General features: G+C 42.9%; 1 protein-coding gene across 5 annotated transcripts in view; it reads right to left on the reverse strand.

The window, feature by feature from the left end:
• Nucleotides 1-2,937: 2,937 nt before the first annotated feature.
• cdh4 (cadherin 4, type 1, R-cadherin (retinal)) overlaps nucleotides 2,938-27,271 on the reverse strand; it is a 141,967-nt gene continuing 117,633 nt past the window's right edge. For 3 of the 5 annotated variants that reach the window (XM_049732819.2, XM_049732814.2, XM_049732816.2), the window contains 12 exons: nucleotides 26,685-26,840; nucleotides 23,752-23,896; nucleotides 19,478-19,650; nucleotides 13,962-14,099; nucleotides 12,168-12,353; nucleotides 11,832-12,085; nucleotides 9,608-9,759; nucleotides 7,012-7,248; nucleotides 6,227-6,460; nucleotides 5,545-5,684; nucleotides 4,410-4,574; nucleotides 2,938-4,340 (listed from right to left, as the gene is read on the reverse strand). In XM_049732819.2, coding sequence (XP_049588776.1) covers nucleotides 4,134-4,340; nucleotides 4,410-4,574; nucleotides 5,545-5,684; nucleotides 6,227-6,460; nucleotides 7,012-7,248; nucleotides 9,608-9,759; nucleotides 11,832-12,085; nucleotides 12,168-12,353; nucleotides 13,962-14,099; nucleotides 19,478-19,650; nucleotides 23,752-23,896; nucleotides 26,685-26,840 — 2,187 coding nt within the window. In that variant the 3' untranslated portion in view covers nucleotides 2,938-4,133. The remainder of the gene's footprint in view (nucleotides 4,341-4,409; nucleotides 4,575-5,544; nucleotides 5,685-6,226; nucleotides 6,461-7,011; nucleotides 7,249-9,607; nucleotides 9,760-11,831; nucleotides 12,086-12,167; nucleotides 12,354-13,961; nucleotides 14,100-19,477; nucleotides 19,651-23,751; nucleotides 23,897-26,684; nucleotides 26,841-27,271) is intronic. The other 2 variants (XM_049732815.2, XM_049732817.2) reach the window with 1 other exon arrangement.

The following is a 27,271-nucleotide window of genomic DNA, read 5'->3' on the forward strand; positions in this document are numbered from 1 at the left end:
GGACAAACAGAATGCAACAATTTTTGAAAGATGTTTGTCAAATTATGTCTCAAGTTTGAAAGATGGTGGCGAAACATGTCAGCGTTCTGTAAGGTGATGTGATGAAATATATCCAACGATTACTAGACATTAGATTATAGATATTAGATATATGAAAACTATATATTTTTTGCATATTGAAATGTTCTCTCCCACTGTTTAGGAATCACTGAAAGAAACAATTGTGGAGTTTGCAGTGTAAATAGATTGCGTCATGGTGATGTTGCTTCTAATCCAACCTCGTTTGTACCGCCTAAAAATAATATGACCTTGTCAAGCTGTTATCTCAAGTGGTAGACCATCCAGGGAGCAAATGGATGCCACAAGCATGTAGCGCATTCAATTAAGTATCACACTAATTACTCTGAGACAAAAGCATTTTCTTCACATATTAGAACACGAACACATGAATTATATATGAGAAAGGTTCTGATTTGAAATTAGCATGTATTTCATCTCATGCATTTGTAATAGCACAAGAAGCCCATTACAACATTGGCTTCAAACTGTGACTAATCATCTTTCATTAGGTAGACAATCTCAAAGCTTGTCGTTCTTCCCTCTCATGTTACTGTAATATCATCACAACATTTACAATAATAATCCCGGACATGTGCGGCGATCAATTATTTATTTATACTAATGACTTTGCCGTGCATCTATTATTCATCCGAGGCTCTGCTCTGTCCTCCTGGAGTGAGGCTGACAAGGGGGAAATGGAGGGGCAGATGGGAAACGGAGCTTGATTGTACCCTTAAGGGCAGCTCAGTCCAACTTGTTGAGGGGCCAAGAGGTAGTCGGCCATCTTAAAATTTACTCTCGACCAATGTGAGTACATTAAATGTTCGGGGTCTGCTTCAGTGTGTTAGCAATAAGTTTGACCTCCATAACAGGACACGTGTAGCCGCACGAATCTGAATATTTTATACATGGCCACTGCCCAAGGAAAACGGGTGCAATTCATTGTCAACTATAATTTCGCCATTTGCTTCCTCCAAGCATCACTTCTGCGCATGCAGCATGTAGACTCAAATGGATTCTGACTGGTGGGGCTGAAAGAGTCCTGTGATTAATGGAGGGAGGGTTTTGGGCACGCTCGTGTCACATTACTTCCGCTTTGATCTCATTTGAGTCGGAAAGTAGTAGCGGTGTCAGCATGGACGCATCGGTCTATCCTGCACGGGCGAGTACAAGCGAAACTCGGAGCGAGTGGGAACGCATTTGGCATCGCAACCAACAGCTTGTGGAGTTATGATTGGACCTGTCCCAAGACACCAAACACAAGAGACTCCATCCATCCATTTTCTGTACCGCTTTGTCCCCACGGGGGTCACAGGCATGCTGGAGCCTATCCCAGCTGTCATCGGGAAGTAGGCGGGGGACACCCTGAACCGGTTGCCAGCCAATCGCAGGGCACACAGAGACGAACAACCATCCGCACTCACACCTAGGGGAAATTTGGAGCGCTCAATCGGTCTACCAAGCATGTTCTTTGGGATGTGGGAGGAAACCGGAGTGCCTGGAGGAAACCCACACGGGCTCGGGGAGAACATGCAAACTCCACACAGGGAGGGTCGGAGGAGAAATCGAACCGGCACCCTCCTAACTGTGAGCCGGACGTGCTAACCAGTGTTCCACAAGAGACTCAACAATGAAAAAAGTAACAGGTGGACATGACTGAAGAGAACTTTACTTACAACATGCACACACACATGCACACACACACACACGAGGCACTGGCTGCCTGCCAGCAGCAAAATCTCAGCCTCCATACTTGTTCATTGTAATTCAACTCAGCGTTACTTTCTTCAGTGCTCACCCTGACCCAGGGAAAGCAAGCTCGCCTCCGCTAATCTCTTCAAATACAGCCTCTGTAAAGCAGATCGATGTTCAAATGACCGACATAATTAACACTTTAAGGCAGTGGATCAGTGCATCAACATAAAGCTAACATGTTGACTCTGCACACACACACATACATGATGGGACTTCTTTTATTAACGCAGTGCTTCGATGGCACACACGCATCAGATTTGCAAACAACTGCTTCTAAACTCGACTCAGTGTGATAAACTGCAGGTAGAGCTCATCAACAACAAACTGGCTTTCCTTCTCCTCTCGTGTCTGTACACAATGACGATGAAACGACAAGATTTATCTTCAAGCTATTCCCGAGCAAGTTTCCAATGATGTACACGGGCCGGGCTCTTAAATCTCTCCGCCTCGGTCCCTGCCGCCGCTGACCCTCTTCGATCCTACTAATCACTTGTGCGCATGGCCTACCTGCAGATTGCCACCAACTCATTTTTCTCCCGAGCTCACTGCCACAGCTTGCTCTCTGGATGTCTCATTAAAGGCGCTCTATCTAATGAGATTACGCCTTGGGGATTAATGGTGTGGCTAATTGATAGACACGCCGCCAGAGAGGATTTAAATCCCTTTAAATCCCCAGTGGTTTTTTTGGTACTCCAGCTGACTAATTGAAATCACAGGAATGGACACAAATATAGTTCTTGACCCCCCACCACACACACTGCTGCGCTGCCGCTTCTGCCGAGATCCAATAATAAACCTAATTTGTGGGTGATTTATTAGGAAAATAAAGCTACGGCCTACCACTAAGCGGTCAAGATTACAAGCTGCAATAAATTTGCCGCACTATATGCAAAGTCCATTATTCTACATTATAGATATATTCTAAAGACAAACCAATCATCTCATTTGGGGTTTCTATTTCTGTATTCCACGGGCATGGCTCATGAATGTTTCGTCTCCCAGAGTGAAGGGATAATGTGTTTTGTATCTGATTTTTAAAATAAGAGAGCAAAGACAGAATACTAGCAAAACAAAAAGCTCCTTTGACCAAAACCGGCAGCAAATTTCATCACTACGTGAAAATGATGTATGTTACAGTGTTTTTATTTTTTCAGTGTCTTTATACAGAGTATATTTATACAGTTTCTGTTGACTATTTTCACATTCTCACCACATACTAACAAGTGCTTTGAAGAAAACTTTGAAAAAAAAATCATGCACCTTCCAAGACTGTCGCTGGACTGTAAAAAACGGGAATGTTAAAGGTGTGGATAATGTTTCGGGGCTTGATTCGGAGTCATTTAAGGTCCCCGCTTTCTTCAGATCATGCCAATAGAAGCTTAACAAGTGTGGAGAAAGCAACACAACAACCATAGAGGGCAGGCAAACATCTCAACATCAAGGCTCCCTAAATGTCTGAGTCCACAGAGGAAAGGCAGGCATTCTCCACCAATTTACAAATCCCAAATCAGTATAAAAATGATGTAACACAATACCGGCTCGTCCCTGGATTTGTGTGATACTTGTGACCGAGAAACAGAACAACTCCTTGGGCAAGAAGTTTGTCCTCGCTAACTTGGGGCCTTGTTCCCGTGAGCGTGAATAGTGTGTCCTGGTTGTGCCTTTCTCTCCTGGACCGCGTTGAAGGGGAGGGGGCGGGGTTTCAGGGGGTAGTGACGGGCAAGGCCGAAGGGCAGGCGATGACGCACGCGAGAGACCTCTCCCGTACTGCATGAATGGCAACCGATCCTGAGATAGCAGGAGTCTGATACAAAAATCACACCACAAAAGGCACTTTATAAAATGACAGTGCTTCTGTTCTAAGGAAATTCAAGTTGAGAGAGTCACAGGGCATATCCCCGGAAACATTCTCTTCAGCGTGAGACTAAAGCAAGACGTGGTCATTTTTTCTCGAACAATCAATCAAAGCTTAAGTTCAGGAGGTGCGCCTCTCACTACCGCCTTGATTTGTCCCCAGAGAGTTCGGGGTCCAGCACGGTGAGAGAACAACAACAACAAAAGAAAGAGAACAATACGGACAAATTTGAAAAGTATAAAGCCAGAATACAGTTGCAGTGGACTTCATGTTTCCGGTGAGCTTCAACAGCCCATGTAAGGGTCCACTCCTCACATGTCTCCAACCTGGGTCACGTCTCCGGCTTGTACACGTGCTTTCCGGGGGGGGGGCGTCCGTCCAAATGAGCCGCCTCACGCCGAAGAACCCCACCGCCCTCTCGCAAGCCGTCCCCACCCACCCCATCCCCTGCCCTCCTTGGCTCTCAGTCATCGTCCCCTCCACCGTAGAGGTCCGCCAGCTTCTTGAAGCGAGGGCCCCAGTCGTTGAGGTAGTCGTAGTCTTGGTCACCCGAGTTGGTGGAGTTGAGCGAGCTGACTGAGCCGGCGGTCGAACCATTGCCCTCGTAGTCAAACACCAGCAGGGAGTCGTAGGGCGGCGCCGTGGGATCGTTGTCTGCTGCCCGAAGACCCTGGAGATGTGAGAGATTCATTGTGACGGGTTTTTGAGTGGGACACAATGTAGGTACGGTCAGTCGTACATCATGAATGAAATCTCCGATGTCTCCAGGGTGGGGCAGACTGGGTCTGACGGGATACTGCGACTCTGGGATGACAGGCCTCTCATCCACTCGGCGTACTCCCACCGGTTTACTGATGATGTGGTCCAAAGACTCTGGTTGCTGGAGCTGGCTCAGGTCATAGTCCTGGACAAAGACCATGGAGACAAAGGTGCAAAATTTTCCAAAGTCTGTCTGCAAGAATTGGAAAATCTGAGGCTGCAAGATTTTACGAAATCCATCAATGCTCAAGGATTGTTAACCGGTTGTCTGCGGCCTTTTAGTGGTCCGTGGTGGCATTGCAGGTGGTTCATGAAATTGGAAATGGAAAATAATTGTAACAATTGGTACTAATTCTAACAGACGCCCTATTGGAATAAGTCAACCCATTTTAAAACGGTGAACCCAAGACATCAACTAACTCTTTCTGTGACTTGGTGTTTTCATCAAGTGTAGCAAATTTTATTAGGTAAAATAATATTCCGCCAAAGCAGTGGTCTCCGAGTTGCTTCTTGGTTATAATGGTGGTCCCTTTGAAAGAAAAAAAAAAGTTGAAAACCCCCGCTGTAATACACTTGTGAATTTCTTTGCTTGTCACATGCTTATACAACCACACATTCTCTTGAGACGCAAACGTTGTTGCACTCATTTGGTTGCGATTTATATGTTCATTATTGTGAAGAGCTTGATCTTTCCTAATTATTATTCACCAGCGGTTTCTGTCAGGATAAATAACTACATTCTATATCACATTTGCTAATTTGTTTTGCAGTTGATGAGTCATCGCAAGGTCATGCTCCAGGCAAAAGTGGTGGTGCAGCCATTTTTCTGAGAAGACTGGTTAGTGTGTCTGGGCATTTTCGCCATGGAAAGCATTTGTGAATAAAAAAAAAAAAAAAAGAACAGACATTCTTGATCTTGCGTGTGTTACCAGAAAAGCATTTTCTGCTCCGCACAAAGTAAACATGCAGTCTTGCTGACCTCGATTTGCCAAGTCTTGTTGAGTTATACACCACCAGGGAGTTATTCTCCCTAAGTTAATGGGAGTTTTGTGTTCATCATGTCAAAATTGCTCGTGTCTGATAACAGCCTTTTGGTGACTGCATTCCCGACATACCTGATCCTCCTCTCCTCCACCTTCCTCATCATATTTGAGGATATTGTCTCTGACGTCGTCTTCAGGGTCGATGAGAAGGGGCTTTGCCTGCTTCTCCTTCTCTCTGCGTTTCATCCACACCACAAACAAGAGAACCATGCCTGCGAGGAACACACACCAAACATTTTCAGCTGCGTGTTTGAAACCTCAAAATAGCACTCATGATCAAAACTTAAGAGTGTGATGTCACTAATCGCTTTGGTACAGTGGTACAGCTAGACTTTTATTCTCCAAAGGGGGAGGGGGGTGTCAAGGAGAGTGTTGATAAATGTGCTATGTTCTTGTTGGGCAACGGGGAGAGCAGGGGGTTGTGGAAAAAAAATCCTGGAAAATTTTGAACCCCCTCCAAAAGCCATTTATAAAGCTTTGTTTGGCATTTTCAAAATTCAAATTGAAAAAACGAATTAATTATTAACCGTACACGTCACGATAGAAATGAAAATACAGCGAGAAGGTTGAAGAGAATTGCTCGGCCTTTTTTTTCCTGCTCACGTTAAACATTTATGTGGCCGTGTGTTACCAGGAAGATTTCATTGGCTCTAAAGGCCAATGAAAAGCTGCTATAAAGGAGGAAAAAAATCAGTCCAAAATAAAGACTCCATGAATGACACTCCTGTTGTTTCATTCAGTTAGTCGTACTTACTGAGTAGCACAATGATACAGATGAGTATGGCGATGATGGCGCCTGTGCCGAGGCCGGCGGCAGCGACGGCCCCCGTGGCGCTGCAGTCCCCGTTGTCGTCACACGGACACACTTTGACTCGGATCATGGAGCGGTTGGAAAGTTGAGGGTTCCCGGAGTCCGACACGGTGATGGGAATCTCGTACACGCCGGCCTCCAAGTATGGAATCCTTAACCTCAGCTGAGCATGGTCGCCTGGAAAGCACATCAGGACATGAAGTGAATCGGTACGAGTAAACGCACACTCGACTGTTTTTCCTCGTCATTTTAGAGTTGCAGACACGTTTACGACTTAACGGCAATGTAACTTTCGGTATGCACGAATCCGTCAACATGGAGTCTCCCAGTGGGAGATGATTTCAAGTGTGTAATCAGCTTTGTCCTCAAGGCAAGTGTTGTGATACATTCATCCGGGTGGATTAGTTGACAGATGGGTTACTCGGGGGACAAGGGGATGTGAATATATCTCGTTTGTCACAAATGGTAGATCATATGTCAACGCTGGATGCAACCTGTATCTCTCACTCGGAGACATTTTGTCAAAGTTTTGCTCGGGGAGCTCAGAGCAACCCTCTGCTATGTGATGGCAACATTTCTTTTGTTTAGGTTTTGCACCTGACTGTTTACTTGACATTCATGGAGCCAGTTGGTCAAAATAATTGGCTAGCACTTCGTAAATTTGACATGCCGATGGTACAATCACTAAATCCTCCATATTATGAAGACAATGTTAAGCATGATCTTACCGCTGAGTCTGGTAATGGTCCAATTGCGGCGCAAACTGGGAGGATAGGCCGGTAGATCAAAACCAAACGGTCCCACATTGGGGTCTGAATCAGCGTCTGAAGCTGTGATATTGATCTTGGAGTTTGGGCGTGCCCGCTGGCACACTTGCGCCTCCTGAGGTATCAGCACGGGCGGGTTATCGTTCACATCGATCAAGTAGATCTGGAGGGTTCCTGTCCCACTGGCTTGAGGCGAGCCTGGATAGAGAGGAGAGCAACTTGATCAAATGAAGTAGGAGGGAAAACACCGGAGGAGTCGCTAAGCTAGATGAGGGCGAAGTAATGGAGGTGAGAGGAAAACGCATGCAGATGGCATAAAAAAAAAAAAAAAAAACTAAGAAGACTTGGAGGCAGTCTGGCAATGACGCTGTTATCTTTGTGCAGCACTGCTGGCAGACACAAAGTACGACTCGCAACACAAGCTCAGAGAAGAGTGTCACAAGGATTAGTTTGGGAGATGTTGGCGCTGAAAGTTTGGGGCATTATCACACAAAATACAATTATAATAATATTATAATAATATATATCTATATATATAGAGAGAAAGAAATTATATTAGTATTATAATTGTGTATTATTATAATTTTACATACTATATATATATATATATATATATATATATATATATATATATATATATATATATATATATATATATATAATTATTATTATTATTATTTTAATTATAAAATACAATTCTAATCCTGTACATTACACCTACAGTGGCTTCTATATTCTACAAGATATTGGCGAATTTTTGCTCATTTGTCCAGAAAACCATTTGAGGGCGTTGGATGACGGACAAGAGGGCCTGGCTCGCTCTCGGCGTTCGACACATCCTAAAGGTCCTAAAGGTCAGGGCTGTCAAGCGCTTGCACTTCAAAGTCATCTGAGAATCCCTTGATGGCTCTTGCCAGTTATGCCAAATTCATGAGCGCAGAACAGAAGAAAACTTTAATCAAACTGTTTCCACAAAGCTGGAAGCAGAGACTTGTCCAAAAGGATCCGATCAAAAAGAAGCCACCCACAATGAAGGAAAAGGACTTTTGAGCAAATAACTTTTTGCCGGAGGTTTGTAAAAACGTCTTCTGTCCAACGACAGAAGCTTTACAGGACGGGACAAGGATGAGTATTGAAACTTGCTTTTACATTAACATTAGTTTGAGTTTTTGGGTAAAGAAATGACATTTTAAGAAAGATAGCCGAATCGATCATTCAAACAAATAAAAACTCGATTCTGGAAATTCAGGAAGCAATTTGGTTTGATTCCATCTGATGTGTCGGAAACTAAACATGCTGCTCTGCTGACTGAACAAACAGGCCGCAATGGCGTATATTGCTGCCTTGAGCAGCATGCAGCCCTTCCCCACACACGGTCAGGAAGCTCAACTAAATTAGTGATGCAAAAAGACTTTCTCACAGAAACTCATCAGTGTGACTAACACTCTCCCAGACAGCAAGTTGGTGCATAAACTATGTAAAAAGTCGATTACCAAAAGGCTTCGGGCTCATCGACTGCCTTGTCACTTATGATTGGCTGGGAGCTTTGTTGCTTCCTTTTGGCTTGAGCAGAATAAGTTAACCAATTCCGCAATCAATCGGCTGATGACACTGAGTCGGTGCACTTGATCTCTCGCTTGAATCACACCACCTGGGTCTTTCACAGAGAGCGACCTTCTCTATTGTAAGCATTTAGTTGGTTGTAAACTCTTGTGCTAAATACAAGCTGTTGACATTGACATTCGTTTTACTATTATTTGCTCGACGTGGGCTGCGTGAGACTCATCCGTGACAAGCTGCAGCCTCGCTGGCTATGGAACATCGCATTATTCGTGCTACACTGTTGCAAGAAACTGATTTAAAAAAAAAAAAAAAAATCACATTGAATGTGCTTGAGGTTGTAATTTGCACTTAGAGTGACACATTGGATTTCATGCAAAAGGTTGAGGTTGGAATCCTGCTGTATAATTAAAGAGCACGTTTGAGTGTGAAAGTAGCATACTGTACGTCGTGGCTTTTATAGTGCCATTGGAACTAAGCCGGCGGCCATGACCTTTAAATGAATGAATGACGTGGCTGTAATCAAGACACTCTGTTGACCAACAATGTCTTTGTTGTCTAAGTGCAGTGGTGTCGAGTTCATTTCTATGTCGAAATGCATTGGATTTATGGTTTTCATCAGAGGGCTGACGAAAAATATATTGTAATGTGTAATCAAATAATATTATTACATATACACAATTGCGTCTGATTGTTTGTATGTATATTACCAACACACTAAATTACAAATCACAGGAAATATAAATGATTCTGTGAAAAGAAATGTTTGTAAAATTGGTTATAATAAAGAAACAAAATCACTTTTCAGTCTAATATTTTTTTTCTTAAATGATAAGACCAAATCCATATTCCGGATTTGAGGTCAAAACAATTTATTTACTTTAATGGCAAACAGGCCTTCAATTTGATTCCTGTGGTCTAAGTTTATAAAAAAGGGCATGTTTGAAAAAGTAAATATTTTTGGTTAGGTTGAGCAAATGCTGCCATCCTCACTTACCGGACTTACCATTGTCGAAGGCCAGAAATGTGGCCTCATATATGTTGTTTTTCACATACATGGATTCTCGGTCAAGTAGGGCCATTGTCGTTATCTGACCGTTGGTCCTGTTGATCCTCAGCCAGTTTGCGGGATCTGATAGCTTTGAATATCTGTGCACACATTTGTCCGGAGAGAAAAAAAAAGACAAATAGATCATTCAATTTAGCAGAAAGTTTACAATATTTACATTTTCCTGCTAGAGTCGCTGCTCTATGAAAGAAGAATTTGGTCAAGCCCTCCTGAGTGTAAGAGTTCGACCCTGTGCTAAACTAAATAAAGGCTGTAACGTTATCTTCATCCAAAGGGACTGTATCAATTCTCAAGATATTTGTATACCTGAAATAGCCATCAGGTTTGTACCCTTTGAAAAGTGCAGCTCCACGTGGAGATCAACATATGTTAGCCAAGTATCCTGTGGCAGTTAATTAGCGCAGAAACATGAACGCATCACGCAAAGCTGTTGAACAGATTTCTCGACTGCACGGCTCTTCATACCCACGAGGACAAACTGCAACTTCCGTTGTCGCTGATGCGACAAAGTTGACAGAGCTGAAACTGACAACCACAATTACAGATGACAATTAACAACTGACTTTGCGACTAAGGAGGAGGGGGGGGGGATTCTGTGATTGAAAAAAAGAAAACAGCAAAAGACTTTGTTTCCCAATTAAAAAAGTGGTTGGGTTGTGCCAGGAGGAGTCTCCAAAATTAAAGTTGTCATTGATGCCAGCGACTCGATGGGACAAGCCTAAAGTCACTACAACTGTCATGGACATACGGCAATGAAGTTGTTATCTTCCATCATTTGAAAACAAAAATGTGGATAATATCTTACAGAGAGCGAGCTAAACCGTATTAACGGGCAAACCAGATGGCTAATGGCCTCAAAGCTCTTCTTGAAAAGGAATTTTTTTCCTCCCAAAAAAAAAAAAGCAAGAACCTCAGAAAGCCAATCTGGCTCTTTTCCCATTCACCACTTACTGGTGTTTGTGGGGCTACTTTTGAGCATTACAGTCTTTTTTATGCATGTGTGTGGGGGTTCACGCAAGGTCACCCGAACGGAGCGCGGCAGCGGTAGACGTGAGCATCTGCTGGCAAGCTGCTGTGGTGGAGACAGCAACTCTGAGCTCATATCAATAACACCACCACACTGACAGAGAAGAAAAAGACCAGCGGTCAGTGGGAGCAAAAGAAAAAGACGAAGCACAAAAGGGGGGTTGCCTCTCTCGCTGGGAAAGCTTGTGTGACATGTAAGCAAAAATATAAATGCGACACTCAAACGCCATTTGTATGAAAACAAAAGTGGCCATTTCTATGTGTCGACAAGAAGGCCACTTCGGTGCTAAACATATGCGCTCAGTGGTTTGTTGGTGGAAGAGGTCATCTGAGTGACATTAAGAAAAATCAATGGCTCTCAGTGGCACTCGCGACAGAGTAGAATGAAGCCGCCGGGCCTCGGAGTGCACGGGGTCGATGCCTGGGCGGCGCAACGTGGGTCGGCCACGCTCCCACCGATGCCCAACATAATCAATTAGGAGGAAGAGGGCCCGACGTCCCACTCGTTATACGATGACCTCTTCACACCGCACCGGACCACCGGGAGGCGACACTATCTTAAAGTTTGGGCACGGAGAGCCGCTTGAGAATGTCAGCGTGCGGTGTTGAAGGAGAAGCGTGAACTTTGGAGCAAGTGCTCCCCGTGGATCAAGGAGCGGCACCAAACTGAGAACAAACTCACAATGCGCTAAGAAGCAATCAAGTCAGGCTTTAACCTTTAAATGACTTTTAATGAAAACGAGCGAGTATGGGAATTTAAAGTCATGTTTGGCTAACTCACTTTAATGCTGTCGATTCTGATCAGTGAATAAGTGAGCCAAGTGGGCTAAAGAAACCTAAATTAATTTGATTTTAACTAGCACAACTTTGTCTCGATTTACTGATCCCAAATCAATGCGAGCCCCATTACGATATGATCTTTGGAATTTGAGAGGTTTGAGCCAATTCCAACTAACTTTCTAGAAAGACTGGAGCTTGTATTAGGGCCTTCAACCTTGGAATCGTGAGGGGAATTTTTATTGCGCCGCCCTTGTGGGCATATTGGTGAAAAACTTGGCCCAGTGGTTTCTTTGTATTTCTTGGTTTACAATTTCCATGATAATGAAAGGTAACATTCTGCTAGTACCTGACAATCTGATGGACAAAGTGGTCCGGGTCCTGAGCTGAAAACACGGTAAGCGTCGTCCCTGCCGAAACGCCCTCCTCAAAGCGGATGGGTTTTGGGTTAACCGGGAAAACGGGAGGCTCGTTCACATCCTGAACCGAGATGGTGACGCCGGCAGTGGACTGGAGCGATGACTGGATGCCACTGGCCAAGTGGGCTTGATTGGACACCACCACGGTCAGCATGAAAGCCCGATTCATCTCAAAGTCCACTGGCTGGAGAGGACGCATGAGAGGAGATCAGGAAAATACAGATTTCTCAGATGATTATCATCAAAGACATTTCATCAAGAGTCACCTTAATTACAGTCAGCATGCCCTCATTGGTGACAGGGTTTGTGCGGATGGTGAAATGTCCGGAAGGGTCTCCGCTGACAATACGGTACACCGCGTTCCAGTTGGGACTATGAGGCTGATCCCGGTCCACCACCGTCAGGTTGGCCACCACCACATTCACTTTGTTCTCTGGCACCTCTCCGGAAAACTGCATAGCGACACGAGGAGGACAAATTGACATTACATAGATGTCCATTCCATTCATTATCTCATTCAGGTTGCGAGTGAGCTGGAGCTCAGATGACTGGACAGAATTCTGCTGTTCACTAACAGCCTCATCTTTATGGGACTCAAGTAGCATCTGAGCTACCTCTTTGCACTTGAGCCTCAACTTCCTCACATCTCTACCTCTCCTCCTGCCATGCCCTGCAGTACGGCCCGAGCGACAAGCACGGGGACTGAAATAAAAAATGCAGCACTGGCTTGCGAGCGCCTCTGTTTCATGCTCGCCCCAAGCTTTTAGCACAAACAACTAAAAACCTTCCAAGCCAGTTTGGCCATGCTGTCACTCAGCCAAATGGAATAGACGCTCTCAGAGGCACACTTAATGATGCGGACTGGAAGTGAGGGCAAAATGGCCACTCTCTCGACAGAAATGTGAACGAGCGTGGGGCAAACGTTAATTGTTACAAGGGACTCCAGTGCACTTTGCAAATGGAATCGAAAAGTAAATCGGTAAAACCTCATTCAAATGCCATAAAACGTATTGACGACACAATGCTTTCTAGGCTCCTGTGCTGTACCGATAAAATTAAATATATGAACAATTATAGAAATTAATAAACCTAAAATAAGAGTTGAGGCCCATGAGGATGGCAATGGGGGTTCGAAAACCTGCCAAAGTATTTAGCAAGAGCAATGCAAAATTAATGATTCAATTAGCATGAAACAAAATGCTACTACACTAAAAGCTTTTTCAGCAGTAGCAGTAGATGGCTACTGTGGCTTCACAGCGGCGTGATGAGGAACGCTGAGGAACCAGCTTGTAACCTTATTCTTATTTTGCCACCTCACACAGCCAAGTCGCTTTGCATTCCTGCTGCTTTTAAACTCACATCAAAGTGGAGAGCAGCAGAGGGAAGCGTGAATCAAAAATCAAACGTTCTCATCCTCTTTCAGGTATTTCAGCGCTTCAGCTTTCGGTTTTGATTAGGACGACACGCGTGGACACATAGCACCAACGTTGGCATCCAATTAAAACAGATTTTTTTTTTTGGCCCTATAGCACAATTCAATTCAATGTGTCCACATCAATGTTAAACTTAAATCAGAAAACTAAGGAAAAGCTAAAGTGCCAGTTGTTGCTATACAACAGTGTCACAACTCTTGTTGATGCCCAACACTACAGTTGACTGCTATCGTGAGGACCGGCGTTGGCGGCCAGCAACACAGATGGAGGTTGTGCGAGCGAGCGAGGAGCTCCCCGTTTGCTGACATCTGGGGAGCTCTTATCAGAGCGCGCGACTGGAACTGTCCTGGCATGCGGCGGACGACAGCAAAGCCGAGGGGACGGAGATCACACTGTGTGATGCTGACACTGCTTACATCGCCTGTGGCTTCTGATGCAGAAAGTAACACCATCTCTTGACTTTCAGAATATAAGACACAATATATGGGTTATATAGAATCTTACTTCTGTCTTGTGGTGTTAATGGAGCATGAAGGTATTATGTAACACCAAATCTTACTGGGATCGTTTTCCCCTCAGGAGCAGGAAGTTCAAAATGTTTACTCGGTTTCTTCGTTTTGCACTCACCGTCCTGACGGTTAGTTCTGGGGGATTGTCGTTGATGTCTGTGATGGAGATCAAGGCTGTGGCTGTGTTGGACAAGCCAAAGTTCAAGTTTCCTTCCATGTCAGTGGCTTGGACAATAATAGTGTACTGGGAGACTTTCTGGAAAGAGAAGTGGAGAGAAACAAGGAAACATCAACAAACATGTAAAGCCAGCAAAATGGAACAACGGATATCTTCTACTGCACAAATAACAAATTGACTGTATCATAAGTGAAATGATGGTTAAATGTTAAGAAGTCTTGCCCTGAACCCGCGTGTGCCATAATACACCGCAGCACACAAAGCAGTCACTCCCTGAAAACAGCACCTTCAATGGCTCACTGTGGTAGCTGTCCATGGTGCTGAAAACGGACCAATACATGTACAACATACAGTTTCTTCATGCACGATCCACAAGTGTTAGTGTATTTGCACCTATCGTAGCAATGGTTGCAGTATTCATAGTTATTAAGTGGTCTCTTTCTAAGTCGAAGTCTGAGTCAGGGTGCAGAGATAGAGGAGCAGAGAATGGACGTCAAGGACAGGTCAGAGTCAGCAGAGCCGGATGCTTTGTTGAACATGTACGGAGTAGCCAGTTGATAATCTCCTGTTGACAGACTATACATTTGCCTTATTCAGCTTTGTGCTGGCTATGTGTGTGTTCTAAAAAAAGCTTCTCTATAAGCTGTACTAATGTCAGGAACTGTCTGAAGGGAAGGATAATAAAAGCAGCTCTTTGAAAAGATGGGGGATGGGGGAGGGGTCGTGCCGCCACGGTCGGGTAGCGAGGCCTTTGCCAGATCATTTTCATTTATTTCGAGTTTATTGGGCGCTTTTGTTCAGTGGCGTTCTGCGGCTCGTTTGATCCCCTTTCTGCATCACATCATCTTGGTCTCTTGAACTCTCACTAACCACATCCTTGCACATTCTCTGAAACAACGATTTTTGGGGGAATTAATATTGCATCTTATTGTAGATCCACTTGCATCACAAGACATTTAGTGAAACCCAAAAGAGGTCATTAGGTGAATTTCATGAAGTACGCAAACGCTTATTGCTCCACACCCACGCAGTCGTATTAATGATTGATTCCAACCTGACCTCTATCAGAGATGTAATGAAATATCAATAAGAGATCACCTTCATAAAGCACTTCAGACTAAATGACTCCCTTGGCAGTCTCATAAAGATCCAGTCACATACATATCGATACAAAGACTGCAGGAGAAACTATTGCTTAGTTCTTTGACGACTGCCAGCAGGTGGAGCTCTCATATAATTGGGGATGAGAAAAAGGCATTCTCGCACCTGCAGTATTTTTTAATCTCTCATCGGAGGCTATTTGGGTGTTCATGGCCCTTCTAGTGCACACATGCGTATCGACTAATGGTCCGGTGTGATGGAACAGGTGGGAAACACGTGCAGGCGCAGGCACACGCACACAGCCAAGTGCACTTTGTAGTCTAAAAGTGGCCAAACAAGCTAGTAAGAGGCTCTCTAATGAGTCCTGTAGAAACGCTGAGCAGTTCAATTAGAGTCCAGCACTGCTTTTTCCCCAAATCCCAAAGCATTCTGCGTATATCCAAAGTGTGTTTTACGCCACTGAAAGCTGACTTTGAAAACCTCTTACCATTGGTCCACAATTAACAACTTTGTGTATTTTACATCAGGCAAGTAAGAGGCGTCGGGAAAACGTCGAGTCCATTTGCGGCAAATATCATTTTCCTCAATTATTCTTTTTGTTTGCACAATAATTAGTGTATGATAACAGAAAAGCACAATGTATTTAGCTAGCTTTAAAAAAAAAAAAAGAGAAACTGGGGGTTGTGCTTTGCCCATTTCCTGTTGATGCAGCAATGTTGTTGGTCAACGAGATATAAAAAGATGAAATACTGACAAATAGCATCCACTATTATTATTATTATTACATATCTTTTATTAACACAGGGGTTCCAAGTTTTGCCCAATTGTGTATGTATAGAAGCTGCTACCATATTAGCCAGAATGTGATGAATTAAATAGGAACACGACAAGCACAGAATCCTCCATGAATAAGACACAGGGACGAAGAGAAGCTAAACAAAAGTGACAAGGACACCTTGTTGAACACACAATATGTCTGTACAAACCATCGGTGGAAGGTTTTTGACACATCCATTAAAAGCCTTTTGGAATTAATTACATCACATCTTAGTGGGAGGAGAAGCAACAATGAGTTTGTTACCTCACTTAGTTAAAAAAAGAAATAGCATTAGTCTTAAATCAGTCTAGGCGCTACAGTGTTAAGTGTTCAGTATTTCATATCAAAGTAAATCTTTTGTTTTCTGCCTATTTGTGAAAAGTGTCAAAAGTGGTTGTAACCGCGCAACAAAAGAAAAGTTTCTCAAGAAAAGGTCAATGCAAAGTTGACACTATATTTAGAACATCTTTTTCACCTCTCTTGATTCAGTGTTGGCTCCAAAATAGCTTCATCCACCTCCATGCATCATTACTTCTCATTCAGCAACCTGCTCACAATTCTCCAGGGGATTAGCTGGTGCAGACTAGCATCCAGTTAACATAACTCCGACCCTCATAGACCATACAGCTCCCACCCGGCCCATTTTAAGCATGCATTCTTCTCCAGGTGGAATGCAAAGACACTAATAGAGCCAGATTGTGGGAACTCATCGCCTGCAGCCAGCACAGGCCGCGTAGTCCTGCATCGGCTTGGCAACAGCGGTGCGGACAGTCTGGCAAAGAGCCACATCACATCGTGCCATACCAGACTGTTGGAGGCTCCAGGCTTGGGGGGATTGAGACATTCTGGGCTAATGAAAGACAGCGGTTGTCTTTGCCAGGCCAGCCGCTGCTTACAAAGAATGTTATCTCGCCAGCTGTGGAACCAAGATGCGGCTGGCTTGAGCATACTACTGAGGATCTTAGCGACGTCAAACAGAAATTTATCACATTGTATAGTTGAGTTGGTAGTTTCCAACTTGAAAACGAGAGAAGCTCAATGTAAACTCTAATATGTACGTAAACTCTAAAATGTATAACATGTACCGTATTTTCCCGACTATAAGTTGCAACCTTTTTATAATTTGGCCAGGGGTGCGACTTATACACAGGAGCGACTTACTTGTGAAATTATTAACACATCAGATCATTTCACATGCTATTTTCACATTAAACCGCAAGAGGGCGCTCTAGGCCTGTGGAATAATTGGAAATGCAACTGACGAGTCTGACGTAAGCCACGTAGAAGCGGAAGCGCCGCATCTTCTACTTTGAGGGTTAGCGGAGTTGTTTATAAGTTGCACAGAGGATGAAGATTTCGTGGGATTTAGTCATTTGGAGTGACACGGATGTTTCGACAAACTTGTTACCATGTTATTTATGCTATGGTTATTTGAATAACTTTAATATGTCAGGTTCTTAGTTATTTGTTTATTTGTTTATGTAACGTTAGCATACCGTACCGTTCAACCTGTTGTTGCCTATTCTATTTTTATTTTAAATTCCCTTTCATGACATGTCTGTTCTTGGTGTTGGATTTCATCAAAAAAATGTCCCCCAAAAATGCTACTTATATAAGTCTTTTTTTTCTTTATTATGCATTTTATGGCTGGTGCGACTTGTACTCCGGAGCAACTTATAGTCAGGAAAACACGGTATGTATATGTATATATGTATACATATGTATATGTATCTATATCAATCTATAGATAGATAGATAGATAGATAGATAGATAGATAGATAGATAGATAGATAGATAGATACGTAGATAGATAGATAGATAGATAGATAGATAGATAGATAGATAGATAAACTCTTGATTTGAATACACCAAGTCATCTTACGCTGGCATGATTAACACAAAGCAAGATGACTAAGGCTGTCAAATGAAGCATGTGAAAACACGTGGGTTGAGAGGAGCGAGCCCGAGGGAGGTTATTGCCAGAGAATGCTTATAACAATAATTGGCGTTCAGTAATGTCAGGGGAAGCAATAACTAGGCAAAAGCCCATGTAACCTCATCTCCTCACTATAAGACAAACTGCTTCACCTGTTAATTAACACATGAATATTCTAATTAAACACCACTGTGGTGGATGAGGATTAGCTCAACTGTAAGAGGAAGCGATAGGGAAAGCTATAAAGGTGTTTATCCGACTTTGATTGCTGACACAAACGGTATGTGATAGCACTGGTGTCTTTTCACTACATCAGCGAGGCACCTGGCAGCCATCTTATCATGTTCACTGCTCCGTGTCACTGAAACGTGAAAATGCGTTCGCAAAGGTGTCCGTGTAACTAAGTGTGTTTGATTTAATGAGCTGAACAGCAGAATGGTGCACTCGCAGTCACAGCTTTGGTGCGAGAAGCCTAATCACAGGAAAGGTAGGACCTAGTTTGGCGGGATGTGTTCAGATCAATCGCTTTTCTTTGCCTCCCATCAGCAGCTATCACGTCTGCATGGACCAAAATAAGAGCAGGAACACAAAGATGGCCCATGTTTACTCAACTCTGATAGTGTTCCATAAACTTCGTCAGCATGCCAACCACAGACAAGGAATGAAAAATGAAATATTATGTTCAGGTTTTGTTCTTTAAGTGAAACTTTTCAAAACATGCTTACTTTCTACTGTTAAACGCAGCTTTCATTTCAAAAGTGTTGGCTCACTGGGTTTAGTGCTGAGAGGGACCAGTGAGACGTCTCAGAATATAAACATTATGAGATACAATCAATAGTGCTTTTATGCCCGCTGTAAAAATCAACCAAGTAAGTTACAAGATGAAATTACACTCATTACGACGGCATACAAATTTAAATGTTTCCCTGGATTTACTATTCGCATTTCCTTTCTTGCAGCAAGAAAAATGCTGCTCTGTGGAGCCTAAAGGCATGGACATAGATGAACCCTGAGTGACCTCCCTCGTTAGAAGAATCGGGTGGAAGTGGGACAAGTTGTGCTGTTAGGTTTAAGGATAACCATAGTGGTAAAAAAAAAAAAAAAAAAAAAAAAAAAATACAATAAAATAATACAAGGACAGTGAAATTCTAAAAACCTTATCAGTAGCAATAACTGTTCTGTTTATCTTTATAGTTTCTTTGTCATTAGGTTGGTTATTTGTTGACAACCATTTGGCAGTAAGTTAGCATTTCATGTCTTGAAAGTTTTCTTTTCTGAAGACCAGACTAAAAATTATAATCTGGCAATTTTTGGCTGAGACATGGATTCATATTTTAAAGCACTGGTTCTCAACTGGTGGGCTAGGGCCCAAAATCGGGCCGTGGATTCATTACAGGTTGGTCGTAGACAAAAAAATGACGGACTCCTTTGTTTCTGACAGTACTGATACATGAGACTGTTTTGAATTATTTTGGGGGCTGGAACTGATGAAGTTCATTTCAATTCATTTCAATGAGGAAAATTCGTTTTTAATATTCAAGTAAATGAAGTTACACGCTCGGTCACAGTATCCCGGTTCTTTTCAAATGTGTCCCACAAACCTCTCTGTCCAGACCAGCTGCAACTGTGACAATGTCTCCAGTCTCGCTGTTGATGGTGAACATGTTGGGGATGGGGCTGTGGGGCGTCTGCGAGAGAATGCGGTAGCGGACCATGCCGTTGGCCGTGGTAGCGTCGTCCGAGTCGCTGGCTGTCACTTGCATAACAGACGAGCCTGCCCACAGAAAAGATGATGACGTCTTAAACACTTTGAATAAATGACAAAAGTCAAGCTCAGAATACAAACTTTGGTTGAAGTACAAAGAATATGAATCTCAATATGAGGCAAAGTACTGCTGCTTTTATTATAGTAAGGATCGTCAGAATGAGTCAAGGCCGAGTGCGTTTGTGTTCAGGGGGTCCATATGTTACTACAAAAGGCCATTTTGTTTCTGCAGCCTTCCTGAGGGCAATTATTGATGAATACATGTTTGTCAGATGGGCCTTCCGGTTCGACCGCGCAATTAGAAACACTTTGTGCTAGAACAAGAAGAAATCTCTGGCTGAGTTTCTGGGAAAATGTTGCCAATTGCAGGTTGTTGCTATTGATGAGATTAAAAAAAAAAAAAAAAAAAAAGAGGCTTGTGTAATGTAAAAATGCTAGAGTGAGCTGACAGTAAAAAAAGGCTGCATTTTCTTCAACTGACATTTTTTCCCGATAAAATCAAGGCTGATCAGTGTCCGTGCTGGACCTCAGAGTAAATTGTCGCTCCTTCGGAGGGTAAATATGAATATGTTTTCAATCCATATATTTCCATAATCTATTTGACAAGACTGTCAAAGTCAAAGAAAAGTCAGCAGGTACATCCCCGTGACAGGGTAATTGTAGCCAAGAATTCCATTTCAAACCTCATTAAGCTAGAAAGCAGAGTTTGGCATATCCAGAAAGGAAAAGTTGACAGTTAAAAGAATGTCAAAAGTGAGAAAAAAAAAGGTCCAATTTCTGGAAAGTATGATCAGCCTCTTCACATTTTGGCTCTACTACCTTTCATTATAATAAGAAGATTCATGATCGCCTCATCTCATATACAAAGACGCCCGCCATGCCCAAAAGGGTTCATCTCAGAGCCTGTTTAATTCCTCTTTAATTTGAATACTAATACCGAATCCTAATTGCTTTTTCACCAAAATCACTGGAGGTGAACATATTTTTCTGCTGGCAAATGCAAATATTATTGGTCATTTTGCTCGTGTGTTATTCGTGACCTATATGAGGCTTTCTGCCAGAATCAACTTCTGCCTCCCATATTTGAAGAAATTAGAGAAAGAAGGCTAGATATCAACAAACGGTATGAAATCGCCAAATCGAAAGTGAAGAGGGGAATTAACAAAGTGGAAATCCACAAAGTGAGCAGCCATGAGAGTCTTATCGGAGCAGGAGAAATTGGGGTGGAAGTGCAGGTTGAGGAGGGAAGCAAGTCAGGAGAAAAGGCTGAAATAGTGAATCTTGTGGGAAACAATGAGGCGACGCAGGGTGCTGATAGCCTCTAATGGAGCCCGCTGCTCCCAGAGGAACAAAAAGGAAAGTAACTTTGGAAACTCGCCATTACCGCATGAGGTCACTGGCAGCCATTGCTAGCTCCATGCAAAGATCGCATTCCACGCAAGAGGGGATTTTCGAAATGCGGCAGAGTGGTTCTGTCTGATGCTCTCGGAGAGTTTGGCAAGATGAACTGACATAATTGCATACTTTCAGTCACACAAATTGTTTGGGGGGGAAAAAAAAGGCATTCTGTTGTAGGCCATTCTTTGAATTGTTTTCCATTCTAATCAGTTCTTGATTTCTAATATGCAACAACTGATTACAAAACAGCAGTTCTGAGTTTATCAGAGAAGATTACAGTGTGTGTGTCTAATATTTTGCGACCAGAAAAGTCATCTAAATGCCAAAATCTAAATATGAATTTCAGTCATAAAAAAAAAAAAAAAAAAAAAAGAAATCATACACTCTAAGTCATAGGTGTCAAACTCAAGGCCCGGGGGCCAGATATGGCCTGCCACATCATTTTATGTGGCCCGCAAAGACCAATTTTGCATTTGTGTCATTACTAAAATTATAAATTGTCTTCACTTTTCAAATATATTGCTAGCAATTTTTATTACCATTCATCTTTTTAAACAATTTGAACAGTTTTGACTCGTCTCTGATTTCAAAACTAGTCATTCACAAGTTTGCTTTGTCGCTGTGTGTTAGTTTGACACTCCTGCTCCATGCTTTGTGGTTATATAAGATTCCACTTTTATACTGACTACGGCGGATTAAACACCTTTTTGATAACACTTTTGCGTGACACTTACACTTTCACCCGTATCACAGTTACCAATATAGTTTCTTCCACATCCTCCTCACTTTTTCAGTCAGTGAAATCATTATCAGTTGCAGAGCAAGTGTCGTCGAAGCGCGACTAGCACCTCGTCTGCTAATACAGCTGACTACTAAATGTGAGATTGTTGCGAGCGATGGATTTAATCATTCGACCCTGTGTACACTGTGGATGAGATGAAAAATAGGAAGAGGGTGATGATCACTGTTAATTCTGTAGCTGCTGTACATGTAATGATATCAAATACATGACTTAATATTTCACACGTTAGTAGGTCAGAATTGATTACTTAAAAAATCTGAACTCTCGTGAGAGTGACTAGGTCTATAAATGGCGGCGTCCATTTTTCATGATTAATACTTTGTAAATTGAAAGTCCCCGTTTTACATTTGTCAGCGCAACGAACAGTGTTGTCATCAGGCCTGTCGAATTTGAATAAATAATTTTAAAAAAAGTCGCCAGGTATAACAAGGCTCCAAAATCAGTGCCTGTCACCAAAACACGTTCCTGTACTGAAAGTAATAATTGTACATAAATTGTTCTCAATCTTTTTAGCTTTTCCATATATATGTTAGCTTTTTCTTTTATATATTTACCATATTTATTTTGTATGTATGAATTGTCAATACAAAGAGTGGCTTCAAGTGAGCCGGAAACGAACCACACAGATGGCCATCAAAATCATTTCAGGACCGTTAAAAATTTTATTCTGGAACCATGCGTGCACGTTTGGTGGTGTGGCGAGGTGACAAACAAAGCTGGCTGAAATTGATGTTTGCTGTTGCTTTGCTTCCCTCATGGTGTAACATCTGGTGACGGTAATGCTTCCCGGTAGATCTCTTTGGTGGCTTTCATGCTACATTACTTTGGGAGATATGCTGTAGTGCTTCACTGAACCTTTGATAAGTGTGTCTGCAGACGAAGCTGCTTGCTATATGGGTGTGTGTGCGTGCATGTTCTCCTTTACTTGCCAATGGTTGGATAAATCTGAAAAAAAGATGTGTAAAAGTAAATATTTATGCTTTAATGCCTTGTTCTTTTTTATTTCTTTTTGCACAACTTCAGTTGAACAGCAACTAGCTCATTTCATATCTAAATCGTAAAAAACAGGGTATTGTTCTGTTAAAATTTATTTCATTGTTAGGGATTATTTCCAAAGCGCAATTTGACCTGAAGTGAACCTTAACTGGATCCATTATTCGTGTAGCAAAATATTTTTATCCTTGTGATCTTCAACTTTGTTTCCTAATTAAAACAAATCTATTCAGGAAGCAATAACCCAAAACATGACTTGTTTTACATCAAACACAGACAGGAGCAACTACGTCGTAGACGAAACCCTCCCCGTTAATTTGGTTGACAAAACGCATTCTCATCAAACCTGCATTCAAGCGCAACACAATTGCCCTTTTACATTCTCATTTTGAACTAAGCAGTGAGCATGACAATGATGAAATATAAAAAAAAAGACAGAGAAATGTCTGGTTGCTCTCTCTAATTAGGTTTTCTGTATATAGATCCACGCTCCACTGAGACAACCCCCCCCCCTCCCCTCCCCACACGGACACACATCATGCCTTCCTATATTGTTTACAAATCCCCTTGAGATAAAACTTTGCAACAGAACAATAACTGAACGCTGTGAAAACAAACACGGGTCCTCAGGGTCTGATTGTTAGAACAAGAGTTCGTCCAGTCGAGACAAGAAATCTACTTAAACATTCCGCTCTCGTATTTAGCTTGCAACTGACCACGGCTCTGTTCCTTAATACTCTGGCAAGAGCAACTTTTTTCTATGGTCCACAGCGTTTACTAATAATACATACACTGTTATAGACATGTCTCATGAAGCAAACAAACTCCAAAAACAAGTGCTTTTAACGATTTCCCACAGTGGGAAAACCTGACTTCGCTTTGACTGTCGTGCATATTGGCCCCGGCTTTGGTCTTACCTGGTTTGGATCCTTCAGCTACTGAGCCGTTGTACACTTGATTCTTAAACTCGGGCCTGTTGTCATTCATGTCAATCACGTAGATGTACAAATCGATTGGATTCTCCACCTGGTTGCCGTTCATGTCCACCGCGTGGGCCCGCAGCTGTGAACGCACATCATTGTTACGATTCAACTCAAGGAATGAACAGCGAGGATAGATCTTGACAGCGAGGCTCTCGGTCCAACTTTGACTTGTTCAATAACAGCTTCATTTAATTAGCTAAGGTTTTATGAGATGAATTTATTTGTGGAAGCAAATGTAAGATGATGGCAGCGTTGGTGAATGTGGCCGTTTTGCTTGAACAGATCTGACAAGCGTAATGGCCACTCACTTGAGTTGTCTTAATCTATAAGGCTGCTTTCACACCCTCATTTCTCTCCCATAACAACACTTGGCAGGAATTGAATGTAACCATCTTGGCTGTGTGACCCACATATATTGTATATTCACTGGAAACTTGAATTCTTCATCCACAGAAGATTATTTAAAGCGGCATCAAACATGGCTGCCAATCGGAATGTACTAAAGCACAGTCCCACCTATCAGCAGAGCGCTGATGCAGGTGGAGCTACATCCCGGGAGAGCCACGGCCATTTACGAGAGCCTTCCTGAGCCACTTAATGACCCTCAAAGTGCAATTTTCTCATTGGCTGAGCCACAGCGACGACGACAACAAACAGAGCAGCTCGATTTGCTTTCGCTGCAGTGAATATGGCACGCTGAAAGATGCGCAACTTCATTAAGTGCGATCGCCGGTGTGCAAGCATGTGTGATAACGAATCCGCATTTTTGTTTGCATCCTTTTATGACTCTGTTTACTTAGGCCGTGTTGCACGTGGATTTATATGTGTTATTCAGCATGCATGCCTCCGTCCTTGGTGTGTGTCTGTGTGTTCCTTGGAATATGCCCTGCAGATGGATGGGGCAGTGTGTGTGTTTCTCCTGTCCGGTCGAAAAAAATGTAAATGTGATCTGTGGGCTTGGAGGAATGTATGCGCTTTGCAAAAGTACGTGTGAAATGACATTGGTATTCTGTTGGACTAGTTTTGGTGGAGCAGGTACACCTGAGCTTGTGTTTGCTCATTTGTCCTTTTAAAGTATCAAACTCGAAGGCCCGGGGGCCCGATACGGCCCACCAGATCATTTTATGTGGCCCGCGAAGACAGTTCAACATCATGTGTCAGTGCTAAAATTACAAATTCACTTGACTCTTAAATAATAGAGATATTGGTAGCAATTAAAAAAAAATATTTGAACAGTTTTTACTAGTCTCTGATTTCAAAATTAGTCATTAATTGTGCAGTTATAGTAGTAGTCATAATGCTCCTCCAAAAAAACGACAATGCGGCCCACGACATAAATGAGTTTGACAACAGTGTTTTAAAGTAAGAACCAAATTTCCAATCATGTTTCCACACACCTTTGACTTTCATAGTCCACAAAAACAGCAATCTATGCACTATACTATACTTGAAAAGTCTCTATGTAAAACTTATCTTTTGTCTTGGGTGACTGAGGCCCACTAAAATTCATGTGCTCGTACAACACAACTAAGCGCAAAATCCTAAATGTCATTTGCCCGATTGCTTTGCTGAGTCACAGGAGCTTTGGCTGACAAAGCTAAATGCAGACTCCGATCCACTCTCTCCACTTCCCCCTTGTGCAAGTCTGTCAAAAACCGAGGGGGCATCTTTCTGTTCATGCCGGCGGCCAACTAACAAGCTAAGTTTGGCCCGTAAGAGCTCGGTGGTGCTTGGAAATTCCTGTCAAGTTGGAATAAAATGAGAGATGGGTTAAATTTCTCCTGGGCCGATCGCTTGCAACATTCTCTAACCCTAAATCATCCATCACGTCGCAAGCAGCAACGGGTCCGCACAAGTCTAATTAGGGGCCCCATTCAAGGAGAAGAGTCCACCAACTAATCCACCCGCTCCCTCATACGGTGTGACTCTTTCCGAGGGACTAATAATCTGGCAGCGTTATCGATCCCAATTCACTGGCTGAAACCGCGTGCGGGCAACAAACACGCATACGTGTTCGTTCACACATCCTAAGCGCATAAGTTAAGAAGGCACTCATCTAAAACGGAAAGGAAAACATCCTCAAAAGTACAAGACAATTCAATCAAGAAGACATTCCTCTGAAGGTTTGAGTTTGTTCATACGGTGTGTGTGTATGTGTGTTGGCAGAGGCGCTGAAGTGATCAACTCCCCTTTATTCCATCTCTCCTCGGAGACAGGCGCATGCGTTTGCATTCGTTCTATCAGCAGCGCGGCCATCCATCACGCTGACAGGCAGCACAGCCAGCACAGGTCTGATTCTCTTGTGGCACCTTGAGTGGAGGTGTCACACTCTTTGGCGATATCAACTCAAAGCTGCAACGTGTGTATATTAACCAACGGCCTGATATTAAAGGAGCTCTCATGTGCTCTGCATAATTAATTCACAGTAAAGCAGTTTACACCAGCTTCCGGAGGGGACGCTCGACTCTTTACCATGTGATGACGAAGCGTGCTTGCAGCATTTTGTCAGGCTGGCTCCTGGCCATAACGTTGAACGGGAGGAGTGCAATACGTGAGTGGAGGAACCTCCACCTGCTTATGCCATAAACCAGCGCTTCTCAATTATTTTCTGTTCTGCCCTTCCAGGAAGAAGAAAATATTTCACCCTTCACCCCAACTCTCCTCAGTGGCTATAAATAGCCTATAAAATCTAATACGTAAACCTCAGTGGATTGGTTAACATATTCCCTGGGGTACATTGCATTTGAGGTGGTGGTTTTCAAATAGAAGAGAAAACACGCAGCCATGTTTGCATTGGAGCTAACTAGACCGGCTTGGGCGGAAAAGTCAATCTGGCATTTAAGATAGAAAATGATTTCTTGTCTTACATGGAAGGAGGCTCTCTCCTCTCGGTCCAGGGGTTGGGTGACAAACATGTTGCCGCTGATGGGGTCGATGTTGTAAATGCCGCTGGGGGGCTGATCGGCACCCGCCCCGGTGATGCTATAGCGGATGCCGACATCTTTGTCCTGGTCTGAGCGAATCTGAGGAAAGAGTCAGAGAGGAAAAATCAAATCAATCATTTTGTTTTGAATATAATATGCCAAGTATGGGACGATGTCTTGTTGTCAACTAGATGATATGAACAAAAGCAGAGATGGTCATGTGACATTTTCTTTGCAAACTTGAGGAGTAAATATGACTTCCTTTTAGCTACCAGGGTGCAGAACGGGAAGCTTGCCGCCGGGATGATGAAACCTGATAATTGCCAAGAACAAACGTCTTTGTGTGATATCCCATTGTGCACCTGGGGTGTTATTAACACATAATGCAGAGGAACATGTTTTCTTCTCAAAACACCTTTCAGCGTTTAGCTTTTGCTCCAACAATAAAAATATCAATACTTTTGGTCAGCACCAAGCTGACAAAAAAAGGATGCATTTGTAGGACTTCTTTTTGTGGCATTGATTTTCAT

Source organism: Syngnathus scovelli, chromosome 11 (genome assembly GCF_024217435.2).
Source record: "Syngnathus scovelli strain Florida chromosome 11, RoL_Ssco_1.2, whole genome shotgun sequence".
NCBI lineage: Eukaryota > Metazoa > Chordata > Actinopteri > Syngnathiformes > Syngnathidae > Syngnathus > Syngnathus scovelli.